Here is a 24,907-nt window from a genome sequence, read left to right as displayed (position 1 = left end):
AATAGAAGCCTGCATAATTTACCCCAATAGTTCAGCAGAAGAAAGTGTTTCATAAACAAGTTGTAATTTTACAAACAAATTTCAAGTTAATAGAAAATAACACAGGATATTATAAAATGATCAATGCTATTTCTGAACCCGAGACTTCCTTTTTGGTGACAGAACCAAACAAAAAGTTAGATGGACCTTTCTTAAACTGGTTTGTTTCTTTCAATCTGTTATTTCTCAGGAAGTTGGATTAATGTGCCTTATGTTTGCATCAATACTTTGACTCTTACCTTTATGCAAAGACATAGGAAAAAGACCTGGTAAAAAAAATCTCAGGGGTTTCTCACTTTGTCAGTTCATGTTGTGGAACAATACAACACTCAGACCTAATTTAAACCTTATCTAAACACACACAAACACATTATGCATTTGATAGTCCTCTAAGCATTTAAATTGTGAATTAAGGTGTAAACAGCTCGCACCCGAGTAGGACTGAGATATTCTGATGAAGAGTTACTGACCTGAAAAGCTAACCCTGATTCTGTCTCCGTATCTGCTGAGCATCTCCAGCATTTTCTGGGTTTTTTTTGGATAATTTAATATAGCTTGTTTTAACATTTCAGAAAAAAGCCAGAAATATTTAAAAAATGTTGATGTTCACAATAGGAGTTCTGTGCATTTACAGGTTTTATTATGATGAAATCCATGATGATAAAAAAATTTTAAAAATAGGAAGTGTAATGTTAAGATTCCTGGTGTGTAATACATGCCATCAAAGAGCTGAAATGATAGAAATGGTGATTTTTCAGACTATTCAGAGTAGTGTCTGAAAAACAGAACAATAATATTGTAAATTCCAATATAAGCCTCATTACAGATACAATATGAGGTAGAAGTGGATAACACATTTTAAAAAATAATGCTCCAAATTTACTAAGCATTAATTGGGAGCAATGGCTATTGAAAGCAGCAGAACACCGGGAAGTTGTACTCTCAGTGAAGTTGGATTCAATCAGTGCAAGAGGAGGGAAACAAAGTTCAGTGAGATATGGAGTTGCTCCACAGTAAGAAAAGCTGATGCATGAGTCAACAGATACACAAAGTTAAAGTACCAAGTCCTGAAGGTGTATTACAGTGTAAAATCCTGTGAGTAGATTGATTTAAAATATTAAAAGAGACACATGAAAAAAATTAATGTTAATAATAACAAATAATGACAAAAAGCTTGTAGGGGAATGTAAAGATGAATTAAAATGGCTAAAAAGAAAACTACTGGACAATCTTGATATGAAAAAATATAATTGAAGATGTTAGGACATGTTTGTTTCAAGATGGTAGGAATATTAAATATTTTTAATTTTACACTTGATGAAAGTGAGCATGTGGGTATACTGCAAGAGGACAGAACAGTTTGGCACCAGGAGTTGCCTTGGGAACTCCAGCTCTGGATTTTCCTTCAGGGTTTACTCCCAATGCTTTCCTTTTGAGCAGGTGTAGCCGCAAGGCAGCAGCGGTTTGAGATCAGAGTTTTCCTTCCAGATGAGCTGACGAGCCCATCTGCCCAAAGCAACTGGTTTAAAGGTGCCAGTAACACTTCCTTGTCAGTAGAAATGGTTCTACCAGGCTTAGTAGGTAAGCCACATGTGAAGGCCAGGATCTGGACTTGGTTGTCAAAAGGCTATTTGAGACGTATTTAATAGGTACTGGGAGTTTATCCATACTACCTCCTACCCCCTCCATCACCGGCTACGATAAACCTTAAGGAAACTGCTCATTTCTGTAATTAAAATGCTAAAATGAACAGAATGTTGACAGTAGCATTTAAAAATGCAGTATTGCTAGCTTGTGCTTTTAGCTGCTTCAGACAAAATCATTGAATCATTCTGAATACACATGGCAACAATCAAAAATACTAAATTACATTCTAGAGTGGCCAAGTTCATTTATAACATTCTCTACGGACTGCACCACTCATTTTCCCACAGTACAAGTTCCTGATTTTGGCTGACTGGGTGGAAGGCAAGCATCTTGTTAAAGAAAGGGAAGAGCAAGTAAATTTGCAAGCAAAGCTCTGACAAAACTGTTAGGATTAGGTTCTAAAGGTTAAGCAACAACAGCTGAGAAGGTTCACTGATATTATATTGTCTAGTTTGAGGAGGATCTCATCCATCATCTAGGACATTTTCAAGAGAAGCCTCGAGAAGGAAGCATCCATCACTAAGGATCTTTACTATCCACAAACCCTTTTCGCTTTATTGCCATCAGGGAGGAGCTACAGGAGTCCAAAACCCACAGTCAACAACTTGGAACAGCTTCTTCCTCTCCACCATCAACCCACTAACACCATCTTTATGTCTTTCCACTGTACTGCTGCTGGAAAACTATATATTTCATGTCATCTATGGCGCAATACAAACCTGATTATGATTCTGGAAACAAATAATCTAGCCATTTTATTGAAACACAAGACCATAAGACACAGAAGCAGAATTAGGCCACTTGGCCCATTAAGTTTGCTCCACCATTTGATCATGGCGGGTTTATTTTCTCCTCTGAATATGCCCTCTGATCCAAGACTCTCTCATCAATGAAAGCATCCACAGCTCATCCGCTCTGTGCATCCTTTCAAAGTTCGGTAAGTTTCAATGAGATTTACTGCCTCCAAGCCCCAATCTTCTAAACCAGGACTTCCCCACCATTTTGTGCCATGGAGCACTTCGATTATCTGTTCTACACTGAAATGAGTACAGGACCTGATCCATCAAGTGTTCCTCATACATAAACTCTTTTGTCCTCAAAACACCCTCTGGTCATTCTCCCTTGGACAGAATGTCCTTCCTTAGATATGGGATGTAAAACTGTTCACAAAACTTCAAAGCCTTGCTCTGATATTCTAATCCCCTCAAAGTGAATGCTAGAATTGCATTTGCCATGCTCACTACCAACTTAACCTGCATGTTTATCTTTTGGGAAATCTGCATTAGGACTATTGACCTCAAATTTCTGAATTTCTTGCCATTTAGAAAATAATCTATGCCTTTATTCCTTCTGCCAAAGTGAATACACTCCCCTACACTGTATTCCAACTGCCACTTCTTTGCCCATTTCTAATCTGCTCAAGATCTTCTGCAGATTCCCTGCTTCCTCCATACTGCCACCCCTCCACCTATTTTTGTATCAGCAGCAAACCTGGCCACAAAGCCACTAATTGAATCATCCAGATCAATAACACATAAGTGAAATGCAGTGGACTCAATACTAACCCCTGTGGACAACCAGAAAAGGCACCATGTATGCCTACACTTTGCCTCCTGCCGGTCAGCCAATCTTTGATCTGTGCTAGTATCTTTCTTGTAATACCACAGGCTCTTTGCTTAGCAACTTCATGTGCGCTATATTGTCAAAGGCCTTGTGAAAATCAAAGTAAATAATATCCACTGACTCTCCTTTTCTATCCGGCCTGATATTTCCTCAAAGAATTCCAACAGATTTGGCAGGCAAGATCTCCCCTTAAGGCAGGGTTTCCCAAAATGAGGTCCATGGACTCCTTGCTTAATGGTATTGGTCCATGGCACAAAAAAGGATGGGAACCACTGGCTTAAAGGAAGCCATGCTGACATTAGCCTATTTTATCTTGTGCCTCCAAGTACTCCAAAACCTCGTTGTTAACAACCGACTGTAAGGGAGGAGAGAAAATGATCACATCCAAATATATTAAAAAAAAAGCTTTACTTCTCTTTCCTCAGATGCCATCTGACCTGATGAGTGATTCTAAATTTTATTGTTTTATTTCTGACCAGGTAAATCTTTTTGGATATTTCTCAGATGCAATGTAAACAAATTTCTGGAAAACCACTGAAAGCAGACAGAGCAGAAGCATAAATGTCAGCTTGATTGCAGTCATTTTCCCATTTCAATAAAGCATGCACAATGCTCCTGCTTCTCCATTTTACTGTACTACAATTCACCTTCACTGTGCAGCGACAATGTGCAATAAAAAAAACAATGTATGAAGTGCCTTTTTGGTGGTGCTTATGAGGTGATTCACAAGGTTCAAAATCAGACAACACTTCAGTGATTAACCTACTGTTGATTGCAATTACCACATGGAGAACAATGCCTTTCTATTGGAAAATAAAATAACTATTAGCTTGGCTGACACTTACCTGGTGAGCATTTCAGTAAGTTTTATGAATCCAACATAAGCCAACTCAAATGCACCTCTATGCCTAGATTGCAGAAGCTGAGATTTGAAATACTCTCCAATTGCTCGAACCTGTTTTAATTAAGAGTAAAAGAACACACATTAATTTGAAAAATAAATGTCAGAAATTCTCAGCTGTGGAGTCAGGTCATTGCCTCGTATAAATAGCCTATCACTTTCAACATATATTTCCTGTCCCAAGTATCTCCTACATTATTTGTCTTCATTTCAGATTGTCAGCACAAGCAGTTTACTTTCATTTTTCATACAAAAATTTTTTAATCACTATACAGTAAAACTCATAATGTAAAGGACAGCCAGTTTATGCTGTTTAAGCCCATTTCACTGAACTGGTCACAGCTTGACTTTGTGGAATGAACATGAATTGATTTAAATATGTAAAACACAAACTTTGTTCCATTGATTAGCACAAGATTGGCTCCTTCCACATAGACTCAAGAGAAGATCAGGCTGCAGCTGGTGGACCTGAGCATACAGCTAAAAAAAGGGCATTGTTACCTGACTTTCTAACGTAGTTAAAGGAGGCCTTTCAAATTTATTCATTACATAATCGATATTACCTTTTCATAATCATCCAATCATAAGTTATCAATTTCAATAAGTTGCAAACTATGACTTTCTATTGAATAAGTCGTAATAACATTCCAGATAGAAATTATTCCCAATAGACCCCGTCACTGTTATTATTCAGACTTGAGAATTATTTCAGTAATTACAACATTAAATGTTGAAGTCTACAAAAAGAGGTGTTAAACGCACATTCATATACAAAATACATGTACTTTCACTGAAAATCATAAGATATACTTCCACTATAAGTTAGTAAAACTTAAAAAAAGGAAACATTAAAATTTTTACTCCATTTTCTTCCACAATCTTCATGAATTTAAATACAATAGATTCCAGTTAATTGGGACATAGCAGGACCAGTACATTTTCACCCAATTGAGTGGCAGCTCCAAATAGTAGGTTTCATGGAAATAATTGAAAAAGTATAAAAAAGATGAAATACCATTTAGATGAGTAACAAATTATGTAATTGAATGAAATGTATAATAAATTAGAGCACCACCAATACTGCTACAGTACTAAAAAACTCTGTATTAGTTCCTAATAGTTATCAATGGAAAAGTTCATCCAGTGTATGCTGCCATGTTCTTTTGATTGCAAATGAACAAAATCAGCGCAGATACCTACTGCAGATAATGAGCTGCTTTCATACAATGTTTCCAATGATTGCATCCTCCAAATCTTCTTTTTCATCGTAAAATTCAAGATGATTGCTAACACTTTCAAATTTTTCATAGTTCCTAAATTCATTTCATTTTCCCTCCCGGCCATTTCTGGCACCTCCAAGCCTGAAAGCTTAAAAAAGTAGTAAGCAAAACAATCCTGAATTGTCTTGCTGCTTATTGACCGCCAACTATCAGTGACAAAAATCACTGCTTTTGGAACACAAGCGTATGCAACTACACTACTTAAAAACTGTTTGCACTAAGCCCAAGGTAGCATCCAGCGGCCACCCAAATGCACTCGGCTTCGGCAAAAATCTCTGGTTACCATTAAGCCGCATAATGTCCCAAAGAAACTAAGAGATCTAGCATCCCAAACCAGACTGAGTCCCAGTTCGTCACACCAGCAGAGCAGAAACGCACACCAGCCAGAATAGTTCCCAGCCTCGGCGTTGCAGAGGAAGGAATAAGCATTCATGGAAAAGCGAGTGAAATCAGATCGACCCTCTCCTCTGTACCCGACACTCGGGTTTCCAGTCTATCCAGGCTGTTGTTTAAATTGTCCAAACACTGGATAATGTCACACCTCAGAATCTGAATCCCAGCACCCTGAAATGCCTAGTCCACCCAGCCCGGAACCACTCTCAACCTCACCTAATCGGCTTGGTGCTTAGAGTGACCCAAACTTGTACCCGGGTCAGGGGGACAGGCATCAAAACTCTTCCTCTCCAAATCGTTCACTGCATCTCTGACAACTATACCAACTCTGTCTGCTACACTGGCTCGAACACGTTGCACCTTGCAATGCCCCAGCATAGCTCATCCCCCGAACCAGCTTCGCCTACTACTTCCTCACTGTCTGTAGTGACAGTTCACCACAATCTGCTTCAGAAGAGATGTTTCCAGTAGAATATTTTGCCTTATGACTTACCGGTAAACTGTTGCACATCTTTGAAAGCACCATCTTAAACCGGATTGTGAGAAGGTTAAACTAAATTTGCTTCAATCAGTGGTAATGTTTTGTCAGTGAAGTTAGATGGGATCTTTCGGTTTACATTAATGCTCAAAAGCAGCAGCTATTCATTAACATTTCTCCCCTTATTTTATTGCTCTGGTTTAATGTTGCGATGTCTGCTTTCCAAAGAACTGCAAAATATTTTTGTTGTACTGAATATTGAAATATCAGCTCCTTACCAATCATTTAGTTAGCTCACAATGAGGCTAATTTAGTAAAGAAAGAAAACTGGATTGAAATAAAGATGCTTCACTTTGCAATTGACTAATAAAAATGGCAAGTAAATATCCGCAATACACAGCATAACCTGTTACCCAGCACTGTAAAATCCATCATGTTTTAGCAATAAGTATTTTGGAGGAAGCAGCCCTGAAAGAGAGGTTGGATCAATGTAGAGACGAGGTTGACAGAGCAGTCCAATTGATCTCTGAAAGAGCATTTTTGAGAGAGCGGCTCAGCTGACAAAGTAGCAGCACCAAGAGAAGGGCGGGACATTAGGCAAGTTTGATTATCTGGCACTAGATCAAGGCCACCATTTTAAAAGGAAACACACAAATATCATTGCAGCTGAGAGAATTCCAGTGTGCCTGTAATCTTATCGCTTCAGAGTCAGAGTATGACAAATGAAGCCATTGTTCCATCATGTTTACTGACCCATTAATTGGTAAGTGGTTATTGGTCTGGGTAATAAATTTCAACATTTTTAAAAACTTGATAAAGGAAATATTTATTCTACAAGAATGAAATGCAATTTATGATTGACTAAACAAAATGGATTAAAATATAGACAGCCCTTTTAAAGAAGGTACACCTCTACCACAGGAGGTGTGAGTTGCTCCTTCCCTCCACTAGCCTGTAGGTCACCCTTGGGCAAGGAGTAGCACCCCAATCAGGGTCATGTCAAGCCATGGGAGCAGGTGGTGGATGGTTGTATAAGCAGCTGGCACGTTATCACAAGCCCTGACGTCAGGCAGACAATCTCTGAAGATAGTGGCTGGGGTCATCTGTCTTGTAAAGACACTGCCTAAAAGAAGGCAATGGCATGCCACTTCTGTAGAAAAAATTGCCAAGAAGACCATGACTGCCTACATCATATGACATGGCACATAATGATGACATAAGAAGACATGGCATATAAAGATGATGATGAACATTTTACAAAAATAAAATGTCAAAAACCACTAGCGCTAGGAATCCAAGTTAAAAACAGAAAAAAGCTGAAAATAACACAGTGCAGCAACTTGAGGAGGAAGAAACAAAGTGGAGAATCCTCTGGGCTTCATTAGAATACTACATATCAATCAATCAGAGTGGCAATGGGATAGAGAATTTAAACAACATGAACCTGGAAGCTCAGGATCACACAGATGGACTGAAAGGAAGTGTCCTACAAAGTGGCCATCCATTTTGCATTTGATCTCATCAACTTAGAGGAGACCACACTGAGAGCATCGAACGCATTATACTAATGAGAAAGTTGTGCAAGTGAATCTGTTCTTGACCTCAGAGCTGTATTTGCATCCCTGCAGAACATGAAGGGGAAAAGTACATGGGCAATATTGCATCTCTTGCTGAAATGTGAGAAGGCGAGTGAATGCTAGTGGAGACGGAAAGTGGATCAAGGAGTCACGGGGATGGTCCTTAGGGTGTGTTAAAAGGAGAGGGGAAGGTCGGTCTGTCTCGTCGCATTGTGTTGAAGACGACCAAAGTTACAGAAGGTAATTGGTTAAATGTGCAGGCCGGAAGGGTTCAAAATGACAAAAAAAGGACCCCTGTTCTGATGGGACAAAGAGGGCAAAAGTATAAATACAGCAAATCGTACACAACACAATTGAGAACCCATAGCAAAGAGAGAGAACATACAGTAACAACAGAAGGAAGACATCTCAAAACATTGATGTGGAAAGAATCATCATCAGGTACAATAACCAAGAGAAACTGGGAGAATGGAATAGAACTGTTACAAGAAGCAGGATGGAGGAAGGTGTAGTCAACGTTGTCGTGGGAATCTGTGGCTTGTCGTGAGGATAGAGTACTCACCCCCCTTGGAGGTTTTCAGGTTTTATTATTTTACAACATTGAATACGGTGGATTTAATTTCACTATCTTTTGACACTGATCAACAGAAACAGACTGCAAAAGTGAAAACAGATCTCTACAAAGTCATCTAAATCAATTACAAATGTAAAATACAGAATAACTGATTGATTACGTATTCACCCTCTTCATATCAATATTTAGTTGCACCTTTAGCAACAATTACAATCTTCTGAGTATGTGGATAGGTCTCCACAACCTTTGCACATCTGAACACTGTAATTTTTCCCCATTCTTCTTTACAAACTGCTCAAGCTCTGTCACATTGCATGGGGATCGTGAGTGAACAACCCTTTTCAAGTCCAGCCACACATTCTCAACTGGATTGAGGTCTGTGTAGCTTTGGCTTTATGCTTTGGGTTGCTGCCTTGCTGGAAAACAAATCTTCCGCCAAGTTGCAGTTCCCTTCCAGACTGCATCAGGTTTTCCTCTGGGATTTCGATGTATTTTGCTGCATTCATTTTACCCTCTACCTTCACAAGCCTTCCAGGGCCTGCTATAGTGAAGCATCCCCACAGCATGACGCAGCCACCACCATGCTTCACGGCAGGGATGGTGTGGTTTTGATGATGTGCAATGTTTGGATTATGCCAAACATAGCATTTAATCTGATGGCCAAAAAGCTCAATTTTGGTTTCATCAGTCCATAGGCCCTTCTTCCAGCTGACTTCAGAGTCTCGCACAAGCCTTCTGGCAAAATCTTGCTGAGATTTCATGTGAGTTTTTTTTTCCACCAGTGGCTTTCTCTTTGCCACTCTCCCATAAAACTGCAACTGGCAAAACACCCGGGCAACGGTTGTTGTATGCGCAGTCTCTCCAATCTCAGCCACTGAAGCTTGTAACTCTGGAGTTGTCATCGGTCTCTTGGTGGCCTCCCTCACTAAACCCCTTCTTGCGCAGTCGCTCTTTTTGTTTTTAAGGCCAGCCTTTTCTCGACAGGTTTACAACCGTGCCATATTTTTTTCTATTTCTTGATGATGGATTTAATTGTACTCCAAGAGATTATCAGTGACTTGGAAATTTTCTTGCATCCATCTCCTGACTTGTGCTTTTCAATAACCTTTTTGCGGAGTTGCTTGGAGTGTTCTTTTGTCTTCATGGTGTAGATTTTGCCAGGATACTGACTCACCAGCAGTTGGACCTTCCAGATACAGATGTATTTTTACAACAATCTATCAGCACACTTTGACTGCACTCAAGTCTCCAAAAAAGATCTCCATTTAACTAATTATGCGACTTCTAAAACCAATTGGCTGCACCAGTGATGATTTGGCCATGTCATATTAAAGGGGGCGGGGGTGAATACTTATGCAATCAATTATTTTGTGTTTTATATTTGTAATTCATTTGGATCGCTTTGTAGAGATCTGTTTTCAATTTGACACGAAACAATCTTTTTCTGTTGATCAGTGTCAAAAAATCCGAATTAAATCCACAGTGATTCAATCCTATGAAACAATAAATCATGAAAACTTCTAATGGGAGGGGGTGAATACTTTTTATAGGCACTGTAAGTGACTATTCTGTGATGGAAGTAATGAGAAAGGGAGGAGTCGACCTGAAACAGAGACCGTTCCTCCGTTCCCAAAAGGACTTAGTTTGGCTCTACACATAATATGGCAGGAGGAAAGGGTCATCTAACAGTCAGTAGATGGGGAATGACAGGCCAATATAAGATGTGCCAATTTACAAAGATATACTTCTTAAATTCTATCCAACCAAATTTGTTGTGTTTCACAAATATTTCTGATATAGCTTTAAGCTTTCTTTTTTCTCCCCCACAACTCATTCATCCTTTTTCTCATCATAAAAATGCACCTGCCTAACTACCTGATACATAAAGTAGGGCATTTGCCTCAGATCTGTAACCACTTACTGAGAGTGTGTGAGCAACTGTTCATAACATAATAATGTTCTCTTTCTCCCGATGGGAAAACAGCTTCCCATCTTCCATCCAGTGTGACGAATGGTTAGGAGAACAGCTGGCATCAACTTGAATCAAATTACTCAGCGAGCACCATTTCAAATTGCCTCAACAGTTTCTCAGCCTTGATTAGCAAAAATAAAATACATTTCAAACAAGGATTGGACATGCTCATTCTAAGCAATAGTTATAAATTTACCACAGCTTAAACCATGAAAGACACAATTATGACCCCTACACACATGTATGTTGAAGCAAGATTCCTGTATAGAACTTATGAACTCATGTCAAGTAGGCTGTGGTAAACAAGGCAGGATTGTCAGGTCATTAGATTGTTCCATCACTTCAATCCTAAACTGGATTTTGCACCCCTTAATTTGGGTGCAACTGAAAGGCAGTGACAAAGGTTGCAATAGCTCATGCACATCTTCAATAATATTCAGTAGGTGAGCTTAGAAAATAGTATTTTCTACAGCACAGAAACAGGTCCTTTGGGCTATCTAGGTCATACCAAACTATTATTCTGCTTAACATCATTGACCCGCACCTGGACCATAGCTCTCCATACCCCTCCCACCCATGTACATATCCAAACTTCTAAATGTTGCAAGCAAATCCACACCAACTACTTCCAGTGGGAGCTCTTACACCTTCTGAGTGAGGAAGCTTGCCCTCATGATCCCCTTAAATATTTCAACTTTCAGCCTTAATGTATCTCCTACAGTTCTGGTCTCATCCAACCTCAGTGGGGAAAGCCTACTTGCTTTTACCATGTCTATACCTTCATCATTTTGCATACCTCTATCAACTCTCCCTTCATTTTCCTACGCTCTAGGGATAAAGTCCCAACTTAATCAACCTTTTCCTATAACTCAGGTTCTCAAGTCCCAGCAACACCTTTGTAAATTTTCTCTACTCTTTCAATCTGATTGACATCTTTTCTATAGGCAGGTGATCAGAACTACACACAATACTGCAAATTTGGCCTCACCAACACCTTACAGAACTTCAACATAACATCCCAAGTCTTATCCTTACACTTGCGATTTTTAAGAGCCAAGAAGCTCTCTTTGCAACCCTATGTACTTGTGACACCACTTTCAAGGTATTATGGATCTATATTCCCAGATCCCTTTGCTCTACAGAGCCCCACAATGCCCTAAAGTTCACCATAGAAGTCCTACACTGGTTTGATCCTCGCAAAGTACAACATCTCACACTTAAATTCCATCTGACATGTTTTAGCTCATTTTTCCAACTTGTTCTTGATCCCACTGCAAACTCCGATAGTGGTCTCCCTCTCCACTATCCCCCTAATCTTGGTGTCATCTGTAAATTTGCTGATCCAGTTAACCACATTATCACCCAAATCATTCATACAGATGACAGACAACAGTGGACCTAGCACCGATCCCAGTGGCACACCACTAGTCACAGGCCTTTAGTTGTAGAGGCAACCATCTACTACCATTCTTTGGCTTCTTCCAAGCCAATGTTGAATACAATTTACTACTTTGTCTTGAATGCCAAATGACCAAACCTTCTGGATTCAGGACCTTGTCAAAGGTCTTGCTAAAGTTCATGTAAGCTATATTCACTGCCTTTCCTTCATCAACCTTCCATGTAACATCCTCAAAAAACTCTACAAGATTGGTTAGACATCATCTACCCTGCACAAAGACACACTGTCTATCCCTAATCAGAACCTGTTTATCCAAATACTTACTTATCCAGTCCTTTAGAATGCCTTCCATTAACTTACCCACTCCTAATGTCAAGCTTACCGGCCTATAATTTCCCACTTCAATCTTACAGCTTTTCTTAAGTAACAGAACAACATTAGCTATCCTCCAGTCCTCAGACACCTCACCCACAGTTAAGGACTTTATAAAGATCTCTAAAATTTCAGCTCTAGCCAAGGCGATACTTTATCAGGCCCTAGACACTTATCCACCCTGATTTGCCTCAAGACAGCAAACACCTCCTCTTCTGTAATCCAGATATGATCCATGACCTCACTTCTGTTTTGCCTCAGTTCTATAGACTGTGTGTGTGTCTTCCTGGTAAATACAGGTGCAAAAAATCTCTCCCATCTCTTTCAAACTGCATACATACTGATCAACAAGTGGACTAATTTTGTTTCTTGCTAGCATTTTGCACTAAAAATATCTGTAGAAGCCCTTGGGATTCTCCTTAATCTTCTCAGCAAGAGCAATCGTATGCCTTATTTTAGCCCTATTGATTTCCCTCAATGTTCTCTTGCCTTTCTTTTCTCCTCAATTACCTCATTCATTTCTTGCTGTCCATACCTACTATGCATTTCTTTCTTCTTCTTAACCGGGGCCTCAATATCTCTCAAAAACCCAAGGTTCCTTGAACCAGTTCGTCTTGCCTTTTATTCTAACAAGGACAAAACTCTGTACTCTCAATATTTCACTTTTGAAGGCCTCTCACTCCCCAAGCATCTTTTTGCCAGAAAGCAATCTATCCGAATCCACAACTGCCAGATCCTTTCTGCTTCCATTAAAATTGGCTTTTCTCTCATTTAGAATCTTAACCCAAGGAGTAGTCCTTTCCATCCCCATAATTACTTCAAAACTAACGGAAATATAATCAGCAGATCTAAAGTGTTCCCCTGAATACCTTTCTGTTGCCTGGTACATCGCATTCTGTAACAGGTGATGCAATATGACCTCCAAAAAAAATGAATTGTAGGGTTGTATATAGTGACATACATGCACTTTGATAATAAATTTGCTTTGAACAAAAACCTACTGTTTCAATCTACTAGTTCAAAAGTACCAAAAGGGAGATCAAAAATGTAACTAATAAAATATTAAAGATCTGAGGGGGCAAAATTTAATAAACATATTTAAAGCCATTAAGACAATGTGAGTTTTATCCAATTCAAAATTAATGGCCCATATTTCTCAAGCCAGAGAGATTAGCACAGTAAATGCACCAATGCGACCTTCCATACAATAGGATTTGTGGGGGTGGGGTGGGGGGGGGGAAGGTAAGCAATTTTTAAAAAATAACGCATTCCTTCTTAATTTCTATTTCACTGAATGATATCAATTCTAGTTTTCTTTTCACATCTGCCAGTGTACAATAATTCCTTACAATCAGGTTAAAGTCTGAAGATCCACTAACATTACTCTAAGTTTTAATGGATTTGTCTTTTTCCCACTGATTTATAAGAGTGGCACTTTGGGCTTCTCACTAGGACTCCTTTTACTGTAAATAAAATGGTTACCATGCCACAGAGGGATCCATGCAATGAGAGAGGGTTACAGCTGCTCAGGTCGATTCACTTGCAACTCTGCAGCCATGATTATATACAGGATGCAAGATAAAGGGCAGAATCAGTCACAGATGCCTTCCATGCAAGGCTGTAGACGTGAAAAAGGCAATCTCTGAATTTACAGCTTCCCATGATGAATCAATATAATCAAGGAACACTATACCAAAAAGTAACTGATGTCAAATTTAAAACTGAGCTAAACGTGATCATGGTGAGAGTGTTAAATTTTTAAAAAAATAGTAACAAGTTGGATAGCTTATCTTTGAAAATGATTACCACCAAGATCTTTATCCAGCCAATGCAATCTAATTAAGAGTACTTATTTAAAAAACTACTGAAAGATATACGAAATTCTCTAACCTCAATAGCATGAGAGTACAATAATTTGTTTGCTGCAAATCACAATAATTATAGTTTGACATGAACATTTGAATGCCAGGCCCCTGTACATCACAGTAGGAAAGGCAATTTGATTCCTGCACTCTAATCATTTCAATAATTGACTTTTAATTACTTGGTTATTCAGATTTAAAGAACTACATATCTCTACATCTAACCGAATAACTTTTCTTTCAATGCATTAAACATGTTACGGAAATTGCCACATAATGCAGCTTCTTCCAATTATCTTTCACAAACTGCAATTTAAGTGAGGAATATTGCACTTTCAGTCACAACAACATCAGGCAAATAAAATGACTTAATATCACATAACCTGCTCCCAAACTAGAATCACTGTGCTTTGTGATCATGAGAGTTGCACTGTCTGAATGATATCTATAAAAGGCTTCAAATCAGAAGTATATCTCTTTGCCAAACCACAGGGTAGCTAGTGAGCCAAATAGCAAAAGTAAGAGAACCAGGAAATTGCAGACACCATTTCAAACCTCTGACACAATCTGGAAGCAAAGTATGTGAAAACACTAACTTTAATGTATTATGTAATCAATGAGTTCCCATGCAGTGGAAGGAAGGTCAATAGCAGAGACCCTATAACAGCTAAGCAGTCTGTAAAACAATATTTGTTGAACAACAATTTTCAGTTTGTTCGGCTTGAGCAGCAACTGTCCAAGCCTGCAGATCAGGAAGGCCCAGGTTCAAACCTATCTTCTGCCAATTTAACAAATTTCTTGTTAAATTAAATTTTGGTTCCTATCACTGGCTTTTTAGGATTTAGATTAATTAAGAAGGTCAAGAGCATATGGACCCAATATTAACAATCAAGGCTGCACTTAATCCAATTAGGAAGAAAGATGCTGGCAAGAAAGAAATAGGATTTGTTGAGATGCCATCAAAAAAGGATATGAAAGACTATTCTGATCATAAAATTTAACTTTATTTTATTTAATAATTTGAAAAGAATGACCAGTGCTTATATACCATCAAAACCTAATTTGATTATTTTTCAAACATCCAAAATTGAATTATAATCCAAAATAAGATTGGTGCTTTATCACCCTTAACATCATTGCTTATATCAACTAAATAAAGCTGTCACCTGGGTCTGCTGAAATGGTGTTAGGAGAGTTAATGACAGTTGGAAGCTATGTTGCAAGTGTATTAGCATTGGGGCTTAAATAGCTAACCGAAGGTTAGCCAAGTAATTGCACAATAGGTTACATAATAAACTATGGGGCACTCCAGATTTTAGAAAAATCCTTGAAATGCTTTTCTAAATGTTGCATAACTGAAAACTATGCAGTTTTGCAGAGTGAAGCTCTCAATCATTCAACTGCATATGAAAGCCCAATTTACTTTCACATCATGTCAAATTCATCATTTAAAAACTTGTATGGAAAAGATTTTCCTTCATGGACACATGTGACCATTAGGACAAAGTTAAATATCTCATCTGCGTCCGATTATTTTTAAACAGTAATCCATAAATTAGCTCAGTTCAGAAAAAAACTGAAGACATAATTTAAATTTTTAAAAAAACAGAAGATAGCCTACAGAATGCATTGTTGTCTCAGATCCTCTTTAACAGATATAAATCTATTATAGTCTAGCCAGGTATGGAGTGACAAGCATCAATGAAATTCAATTAATTTCAGAGTTACAAGGGAAAACAATACAATAATTTTGGAAGAGGTGATTCTTCATTCCTCATACTTTCATTATTGGAAAGTAAAACTAGAAGACCTATGTATTCCAAATGTGTTCACTTCTTCTATTAATCAGTAATGCCTTCATTCTTTTATATAGATTTTCTCAGATTACTTTTTTTATTTAATTGTTCAAGTGAAATAATTAAATTTTCTTTGACTAATGATTAATTTGTCCAGGCAGTGAATAAGATCTTTTCCCATTGAGTTTTTCTACTGGTCTAACAATGATTACGATAATAAAACATCCCTGTATGTGCTTGTTAAGGTCATTCATATTTACATGGTGCAATAATGTAATCAACCAGCCAGCCTTTGGAAATAAGCACAGGTTTTACCATGGAAACAAAAAAAGATGAAAATGGCCAAGGAAAAATACGAAAAAAACATTTGAATTTCAATGAAATCGAACTCCTTTATTAATAGGATAATGCATTTGATACGTAAATGCTTTTTTCTGGCAACAATTCTGTCTGGATCGTAGTATTTTAATCCAAGCATTTACAGTTCTTTTTACTACCAAACAAGAATGTCACAATAATGTATAGCATAATAGGCCTGTCAATAAGATTTGATGCCAGGCTCCACAATCATACGTAATGTCTATCTCTATAATTGTAGTAAATTAATTTTCAGTTTTGATTGACCAGGCAGTTTATTCCAGCAGTTTGTTTATTATCAGACCTAATTATAATCCTGAAGTTTAAAAGACTGCAGTTGCTGGAAATCTGAAATAAAACAGAAAAAATCCGGAAACACTTAGCATCTGTGGATATCAGCAGAGTTAATGTTTCAGGTTGAACATCCTTTCGTTGGAAATTATATTCCTTCAAAGGAAATTTGTTTCCCTTGATCGCAGAAAAATGTGATCACAAGGACCTGTGGCAGCTGGGGAACACCTGCTATTCACAAGAAATACAAGATCCAGGTATAATATTGTTTGCAACAAGCAAATGGATATTCCCCAGCAGAAGCATAACAATGCACTGTGCAACATCGACTAGTGATGGGAAATCATGGGAAGAAAGAGCGCAAAATCACCTTCTCATCAACTGTACAAATCGAATTAAAGGAAATTAGTTGTCTGTCTCATCAAGCCATCTAACTCTGTTCTGGTGACAAGCAGATGCACTGCAGCATTAGACTATCTAACATTTGGTAAGGCACTACCAGGGACTTCATAGAAGATAGCAACCCTTCTTGTGCCTGAGGACTTGAGCCATCAGAAGCAAGCTCTTTGATAAATTACACGTTCTGAACAGATCGGCAAACTAAGAGTGAATTTAGAATTTAACTATATTGTTCTTGGGATTATTTAAAGACCAGTATTCTTTCATAATCATGAGAGTACAATTCCGATAATCTGGCATCTTTGGGACTCTGTTAGTGTCAGTCCAGTAGATCTTCCAGGCAATTAAATACTATTCCTATTAATATTTTTTCTTAAAAACTTCTACTTCACTATTTCTACATGTTACACTGTAATATACATTTTCTGATGAAGTTAAAAGGAACAGGAAACATACAAGCATTTCAGATGCTACTCTAACCATAAGCCTATCTGCATTCCCGACCTCCAGTACTTCACATTCAACTCCAGATCTCACCACACCCGAGGCCCAGCTAAGAAAGCTTTCGTTCGTCGCAAGCCCCACTGGATCCCCTGCTCACATTCCGGACCAACGGCACAGTAAATGCTGGTCATTCATGATTTCCAACCAATCAGATAGAAACACAGAAAACCTACAGCACAATACAGGCCCTTCGGCCCAAAAAGCTGTGCTGAACATCTCCTTAACTGAGAAATTACCTGGTACAGAAACATAGAAAACTTACAGCAGGATACAGGCCAATGAAGGATTATGAAAGTTTTACCGTATACCTTTTCAGCACTTGTGTCAATACATCTGAAAATATCATTGTGCTCTGCATGGAAACAACACTTATTTACAAAGGGATTGAAATGATACCTGGTGGAATGAGAGTAGACCATCCTTTGAGTTGGGTGCTGACTGAACAGGCAAATTTTGACACAAGAATCCCAATAGCAAGGAGATTTCCTTCATGCTTCTCCAACAACACACAAGAACCATTTGAGCAGTAACCTGACAGGAACGTCCGGCTGGATCTGCTTATGGCAAACAGAGACAATAGATTAAAAATCACACGCGACTGAAGTCATCTCCACAGTTACAAGCACTATTCATCTCACTATGATTTTGAGGCAATTACTGCATTTGTTAAAACATACTACATGAGAAACATATGTAATTTCAAATTAGAAATTACCATCCTTAATGCATTTTGATAAAACCGTAAATAGTGGGACAGGGTAGCATCGTGGTTAGCACAACACTTTACAGTACCAGTGACCCAGGTTCAATTCCTGCCGCTGCCTGTAAAGAGTTTGCATGTTCTCCCTGTGATCACAGTTTTCCTCCAGGTGCTCAGGTTTGCTACCGCAGTTGTTAAGTTAACTGATCGTTGTAAATTGCCCCATGGTGAGGACAGGGTTAAATCAGGGGTGGCTGGGCAGTGGGCAGCTCAAAGGGCCAGAAGGACCTACCCTGCCCTGCATCTCAATAATAAAAATTAAATAAGGAAATTCGGCAATACCATTCTTGTCACGTAGCAGGAGGTAGTCAGAGTAACTTACTCATAACTGATCTCTTGCCCTCTCACTAGCCCTCAATGATATCATATCCCAAGGGTAGATACAAGTTCAAAAACCCAATATAGGTGATAAATCCTGACCATCACATTAATGCATGCCAGCCAGAATAGAAGCACCTAACATAAAACTTCACGGCAACTCTCCAGGCAACACATTTACTATCTTTACATGTAGGTTAATAGAAATTATATGTAATTAAGTACAATGTTCTTTTCCACAAGACCAGCTTATAATTACTTTAACAGCTTCAGAAACAGATCCAATTGCAAGACAACTTTGCATCATGATTATTTAAATTTTCTCCTAGTTTACAACAGAACAGAATGTTGAACGAAATATCTGAATGAAACGAGAAAATATATTTGCCCACATTCCCTGCAATTAATTCTGTCAGAATAATTTTATTCAAACAATATTTTTGAGTTATCGAAAAAGTAATCGAAATTACTCAACAGTGAATCCTTTCTGAAAACATGATCAAAGGGGGTTTCTGATTGGTGGGTTTTCAATCATAGTTAATAAATAATTAGATTAGCTTGTTCAAAGGAATTGTGTTGAATACACCACGAATATTCACAAATTTAGATTTTACCAAAAAAAAACCAAGTGTTAGAGCACCACCCAGTGCCTCTAGCTGAGAACTGATGACAAGCTACAATAAACAGTAAAATTATAGAGCAAGAAACAAAACAAACTGCTGGTCAAGCAGCATCTATTGGGAGAAGGCAACTGTTGAAGTTTAGGGTTCAAAACCTTCTATTGGGACTAAAAATGTTATTGTCATGTTTGTCCTATGAAATAGAGAGATCAGAAAAAATTGCTCCTCACATAGGATTAAATGTTATCTCAAATTTAAAACCTCCACTATTCATGTATTTTGATATTACTCTAAACAGGGTGCTCTGCACTATGTGCACTCTCCAAACACCCAAAGGTAACCATTCCAAGAATCGGTGGAATAGTGCGCCAAGTTTTCAATGATCCTGCTGATTCTTTAACAAACCACCAGATGGCAGACAAGTCAAAAAATAAGCTGCTTCAATTTGGCTAAGAAGTAGACAAAGTCAAGTTTATTAGCGTATGCACAAATATATGCATGCACAGGTCCATTCATATACTCGTGCAAATGCCAATAAACTAGACTTCCTTGTAGAAACTGTGTATACCCCATCCCTTAGTCTGCTAAATCATGTCAGGCCAGGGGGATCTATCTAACTTTATTCGCTCTAAGGCAGCAAGCACCTCCTCTTTAATCTCTATATGTTCCATGACACTACCACTTGTTTCCCTTCCTTCCATATCCATTATGCCAGTTTCCTGAGTAAATACTGATGCAAAAAAAAACTGTTTAAGATCTTCCCTATCTCATGAGGCTCCACACATAGACAACCACTCTGATCTTCCAGGGGACCAATTTTGTCCCCTACTATCCTTTTACTCTTAATATACTTGTAGAAACCCTTCGGGTTTACCTTCACATTATCTGCCAAAGCAACCTCATGTCTTCTTTTTGCCCTCCTGATTTCCTTCTTTAGTATTTTCTTACATTTTCTATACTCTTCAAGTTCCTCATTTGTTCCTTGTTGCCTATACCTGCTATACACCTCTCTCTTAACCAGATCGCCAATATCCCTTGAAAACCAAGGTTCCCTGTGCCTGTTAACTTTGCCTTTAATCCTGGCAGGAACATGCAAACTCCGCACTCTGAAAATTTCACTTTTCAAGGCGTTCCACTTACTGAACACATCCTTGCCAGAAAACAACTTATTCCAATCCAGTTTTCCTAGATCCTTTCTCATTTCCACAAAATTGGCCCTTCTCCAATTTAGAACCTCAACTTGAGGACCAGTCCTATCCTTATCCATAATTAACTTAAAACTAATGACTTTATGGTCACTGGACCCAAAATGTTCGCTTACACATACCTCTGTCACCCGACCCGTCTGGTTCCCTAACAGGAGATGAAGTATTGCATCCCCTCGCGTAGGTACCTCTATATATTATTTAGAAAACTTTCCTGAAGATGTTTAACAAACTCCAAGCCATCTAGCCCTTTCACAGTGTGGGAGTCCCAGTCAACATGTGGAAAGTCAAAATTCCCTACTATTACAACTTTCTGTTTCTTACATCGGTCTGCTATCTCTCTAAAGATTTGCTCCTCAAAGTCTCTCTGACTACTGGGCAGTCAATAATACAACCCTATGAATTTGAGTACAGGAGCAGGGAGGTTCTACTGCAGTTGTACAGAGCCTTGGTGAGACCAAACCTAGAATATTGTGTGCAGTTTTGGTCCCCTAATCTGAGGAAAGACATTCTTGCCATAGAGGGAGTACAGAGAAGGTTCACCAGATTGATTCCTGGGATGGCAGGACTTTCATATGAAGAAAGACTGGATCGACTAAGCTTATACTCACTGGAATTTAGAAGATTGAGGGGGGATCTTATTGAAACGTATAAAATTCTAAAGGGATTGGACAGGCTAGATGCAGGAAGATTGTTTCCGATGTTGGGGAAGTCCAGAACGAGGGGTCACAGTTTAAGGATAAAGGGGAAGCCTTTTAGGACCGAGATGAGGAAAAACTTCTTCACACAGAGAGTGGTAAATCTGTGGAATTCTCTGCCACAGGAAACAGTTGAGGCCGGTTCATTGGCTATATTTAAGAGGAAGTTAGATATGGCCCTTGTAGCTAAAGGGATCGAGGGTACGGAGAGAAAGCAGGTACAGGATTCTGAGTTGGATGATCAGCCATGATCATACTGAATGGCAGTGCAGGCTCAAAGGGCCAAAAGGCCTACCGCTGCACCTATTTTCTATGTTTCTAATGTGATCACGCCTTTCTTGTTCCTCAGCTCCACGCATATGGCTTCCGTAGACAAGCCCTCTGGGCTGTCCTGTCTAGGCACAGCTGTGATATTTTCCCTGACTAGTATGGTGGGGGAGTGTAAGACCACAGGATACAGCCTCAGAATAGAGGGATGCCCATTTTGAACAGAGATGAGAAGGAACTTCTTTAGCCAGAGAGTGGCAAATCTGTGGAATTCATTGCCACAGGCAGCTGTAGAGGTTAAATCATTGGGTATATTTAAGGTGGAGGTTGATAAGATTCTTGATTAGACAGGGATATGAGGAGAAGGCTGAAAGACTCAATGAGCTAAATGGCCTAATTCTGCTTCTATATCTTATGGTCTTATAACTTATTGTGAATGCTGCTTCTCTGACACTATACAGGCATATAGTATATGATAGGCAGCATTCACAACAAAACATAGATTATACACAGTTTCTACAGGAAAGAACACAATGAAGATAGAAGTACTCTCTACTATAGTGCAGTAATGGTCAGTGTTACTGAAGTGAAGTAATGATAACAGTTCTGCAGGTTGGATCAAGAAATGAATGGCTAAAGGTTAAATAGTTGTTCTTGAAGCTGATGGTGTGGAACTTCCAGTAAGATGGCAGCATGCTTGAACGCAGTGGCCTCTCCAGGGCGTGCACTTTTCTTTTTAAAATGTGTTTTTTCGTGATCTTAAGACTACACTGGACTCTAAGAGTTAGGGATACTGCATCAGTAATCTGCTCCTTGTTCAGAGTAGCCCACCGGGGTGTTGAGGGAGCCAGTGGACGGGCCAGAAAAAGAGGAGTGCTGTCAGTGCTGCCCTCCAGTGATCGACCTGTGGAATGACAGGCTGGATTGCCTAGACCGGGGGTCGGCAACCTGCGGCTCCCGAGCCATTTGTGGCTCTTTCACCTCTGTGCTGCGGCTCCCTGTGGCTTTGGGAAATAATTGGTCAGTATTTAATTAAAATGTATTTTATGTTAGTTTGTTAGCTTTTGAAATGTAATTATGGTGATCTTGTACAACCTAAGTGTAGCGACACATTTCCTGCCACATCCGAAACGGCTCACAATTAGCCAGCATTCCGGCTAAGGGAGATAGCCTACGGGGGTTTGTGAGTACGCGTCTTTTGCAGCATCTGCGTCCATGGGGGCTGGGTTGAGGGAGGCTTAAAAGCAAGGCTGTTTAGTTCGAATAAAGCTATCTTTGACTGCAGTTTACTGACACCGCTACAACGTGTTTTTATCGCTGGCTGTCCAGACGGAAGGTGCTGAAACGCTTTGTCGCGTGTCTGGAAGAAGTGAAAACTTTCCTGGGCAGCAAAGGGCTCACCTTTCCTGAGCTGGAACAGCCAGAGTGGCTGGAAAAGCTACACTTCATGGTAGACATGACAGCGCACCTGAACACGCTGAACACAGCTCTTCAGGGGAAAGGACGTACAGCCCTGCACATGTTGGAGGATGTTTTGGCATTCGAGCGCAAGTTGACAGTGCTTGCCAGAGATTTACAGAAAGGCACTTTGTCTCACTTCCCCAATTTGAGAGAGTTCAAACAAGGTCACGACATGATAATTTCGGAGTATTTACATTCTGCAATCATCGCAATGCAAACATCGTTTGGGAAACGCTTCTGTGAGTTCAGAGAGGAAAAAAACACATTATCCTTCCCGGTCACTCCCTTAAGCATCGATCCTTCCCTACTGAATACGACTGCATTGGCAGGTGTGAGTCAACCTGATCTTGAGATGGAACTGGCCGACATAGCCGACAAAGACATATGGGTGTCCAAGTTTAGACGCTTGACAGCAGACCTTGAAGATGTTGCCCGTCAGAAGGCCGTTCTTGCTCAGAAACACAAATGGAGTGATATTGAAAACCTCACAGATGACAGCTTGCGATCCTGTGTAAAGATGAAGGTGACATCATACAGCCCTGATGTGCAGACGCTGTGCGCTGAGGTCCAGGAGCAGAAATCCCATTAACCAAGTATGATAAATATTTTAATTGCCTATTATTTTACTTATATTCATATTTTTTCATTGTTCAGTGAAATAGTCCTTTCATTTTTCAGGATGACAGCTGGCTGACGTTATTTTTGGTTTGCTGCTGGCGGAAAATTTAAGTTCGGCGTTTTTCATAAATACAAGAAGGACTCAAATAGACATTGAATATTTTACTTAAAAGTAACTTTCAACCCAACGTCTTTTTTTCGGAGTTCAAAATGTTTTTGTTGCATGCAGAAATGTAATTTCGTTTTCTCTGCAGGAGTTCATCAATTTCATAAATGCAACACATTATAGTTTGTTTATACATAGCATAAAGGCAAAAAAAACATTGTATGCAGTGTTATTTCATTTTAAATGTCAAACGGGTTTTGCGGCTCCCAGTGTTTTCTTTTCTGTGGGAAACGGGTCCAAGTGGCTCTTTCAGTGGTAAAGGTTGCTGACCCCTGGCCTAGACCTACACAATTAATTTGCGTGTCATTCAGGGACTTGGACTACACATGTACAGTAGTTTCTTCCATAACGATGTGTGTTTTTTTCCTCTCTTGCCTATCTTGAATGTAGGTTATGCACCCTGGTCCCAAAGGAATGCTGTCTCGTTGGACTGTATCCATGTACAGTTTGAATGAAAGTTAACTTGATTTGATTTGATTTGTTCTCAATGCACAACGGTAGCTAGTAGATGGTAGGTATCATTCCATCATTCACCTGGGACTTCCTTTTTATTGAGGGTGAAACACTAGGTTGGGGGTGATTTATAAATGCAAAAGCTAGATAAAAAATTAAACAGACGAAGATTCAGTCCAAGATACGCCCGTATTTTTTTTCCGTTTCCATAGATACTGCTTGTCCTGCTGATTTTCTTCAACACTTTGGGTGTGTTGCTCTGAACTTCCAGCAACCGCAGTATCCCTTGTTTAAAATATTACAGCCTGTCACTTCTCTCAAAATTAGAAATGAAAGAATCGGACTGAAGTTACAAACTAGCATGTAAATTTAAAGAAATAATAGGAAGAATCGTAATAGGTTTGATGAAGTGTTTCTTTTCCTTAATAGCTCAAGAATATCTTTGTAATCTACTCCAAATAAGATGACACATCATTCCGATAGGCTTTGATGAGAAAAGTTGAACCAATTCATCCTCAGCCAAGAGAGCTCAGAAATGACTGGTGGTCTCTGGATAAGCAAAAGGCCATTTCTTCCCCAAAAGTTCCAAATACTCTGCTCTGGAGGATTTTGCTTGCTCAGCCACTGGGTATATCCCGGTCTGAGATTGATAGAATTTTGGGAGAGTGGACTAATATTGTCACTGAATGGCAGCATCAACTCACTGGGGTATATGACCTAGAATTGTTATATTCTGTTTTTATGGGTGTAGCTTACAGTGGCCATTGAAATTCCCATCGAGTTGCTTTGCAGAGACGCAGCACAACCTCAGAAGCCTATCTAATTGTGATTAACTAAATCATGTTCAGTGTGAACCTTTGCATAAACAAACGTGCAG

The 24,907-nt window shown here is 39.1% G+C and overlaps 2 protein-coding genes across 4 annotated transcripts in view; one reads left to right on the top strand and one right to left on the bottom strand.

Moving 5' to 3' along the window:
* Nucleotides 1-24,907, bottom strand: part of LOC132402765 (thyroid adenoma-associated protein homolog) — a 440,832-nt gene that overhangs the window by 343,809 nt on the left and 72,116 nt on the right. For all 3 annotated transcript variants that reach the window (XM_059985752.1, XM_059985753.1, XM_059985754.1), the window contains 2 exons: nt 17,861-18,018; nt 4,155-4,264 (listed from right to left, as the gene is read on the bottom strand). In XM_059985752.1, coding sequence (XP_059841735.1) covers nt 4,155-4,264; nt 17,861-18,018 — 268 coding nt within the window. The remainder of the gene's footprint in view (nt 1-4,154; nt 4,265-17,860; nt 18,019-24,907) is intronic.
* Nucleotides 22,387-23,553, top strand: LOC132402768 (general transcription factor II-I repeat domain-containing protein 2-like). The gene is made up of 2 exons (XM_059985756.1): nt 22,387-23,386; nt 23,472-23,553. Exon 1 carries the CDS (start codon nt 22,780-22,782, stop codon nt 23,380-23,382), a length of 603 nt encoding a protein of 200 aa, XP_059841739.1. The 5' UTR covers nt 22,387-22,779; the 3' UTR covers nt 23,383-23,386; nt 23,472-23,553.

The sequence above is a fragment of the Hypanus sabinus genome, chromosome 12, assembly GCF_030144855.1.
Source record: "Hypanus sabinus isolate sHypSab1 chromosome 12, sHypSab1.hap1, whole genome shotgun sequence".
NCBI classification, from domain to species: domain Eukaryota; kingdom Metazoa; phylum Chordata; class Chondrichthyes; order Myliobatiformes; family Dasyatidae; genus Hypanus; species Hypanus sabinus.
The sequence above is the reverse complement of the archived record's forward strand: the minus strand, read 5'-3'. Positions and strand labels throughout refer to the sequence as shown.

Coding starts and splice junctions, on each gene's coding strand:
- LOC132402768 (XM_059985756.1), top strand. CDS start 22,780: ATGGTAGACATGACAGCGCACCTGAACACGCTGAACACAGCTCTTCAG.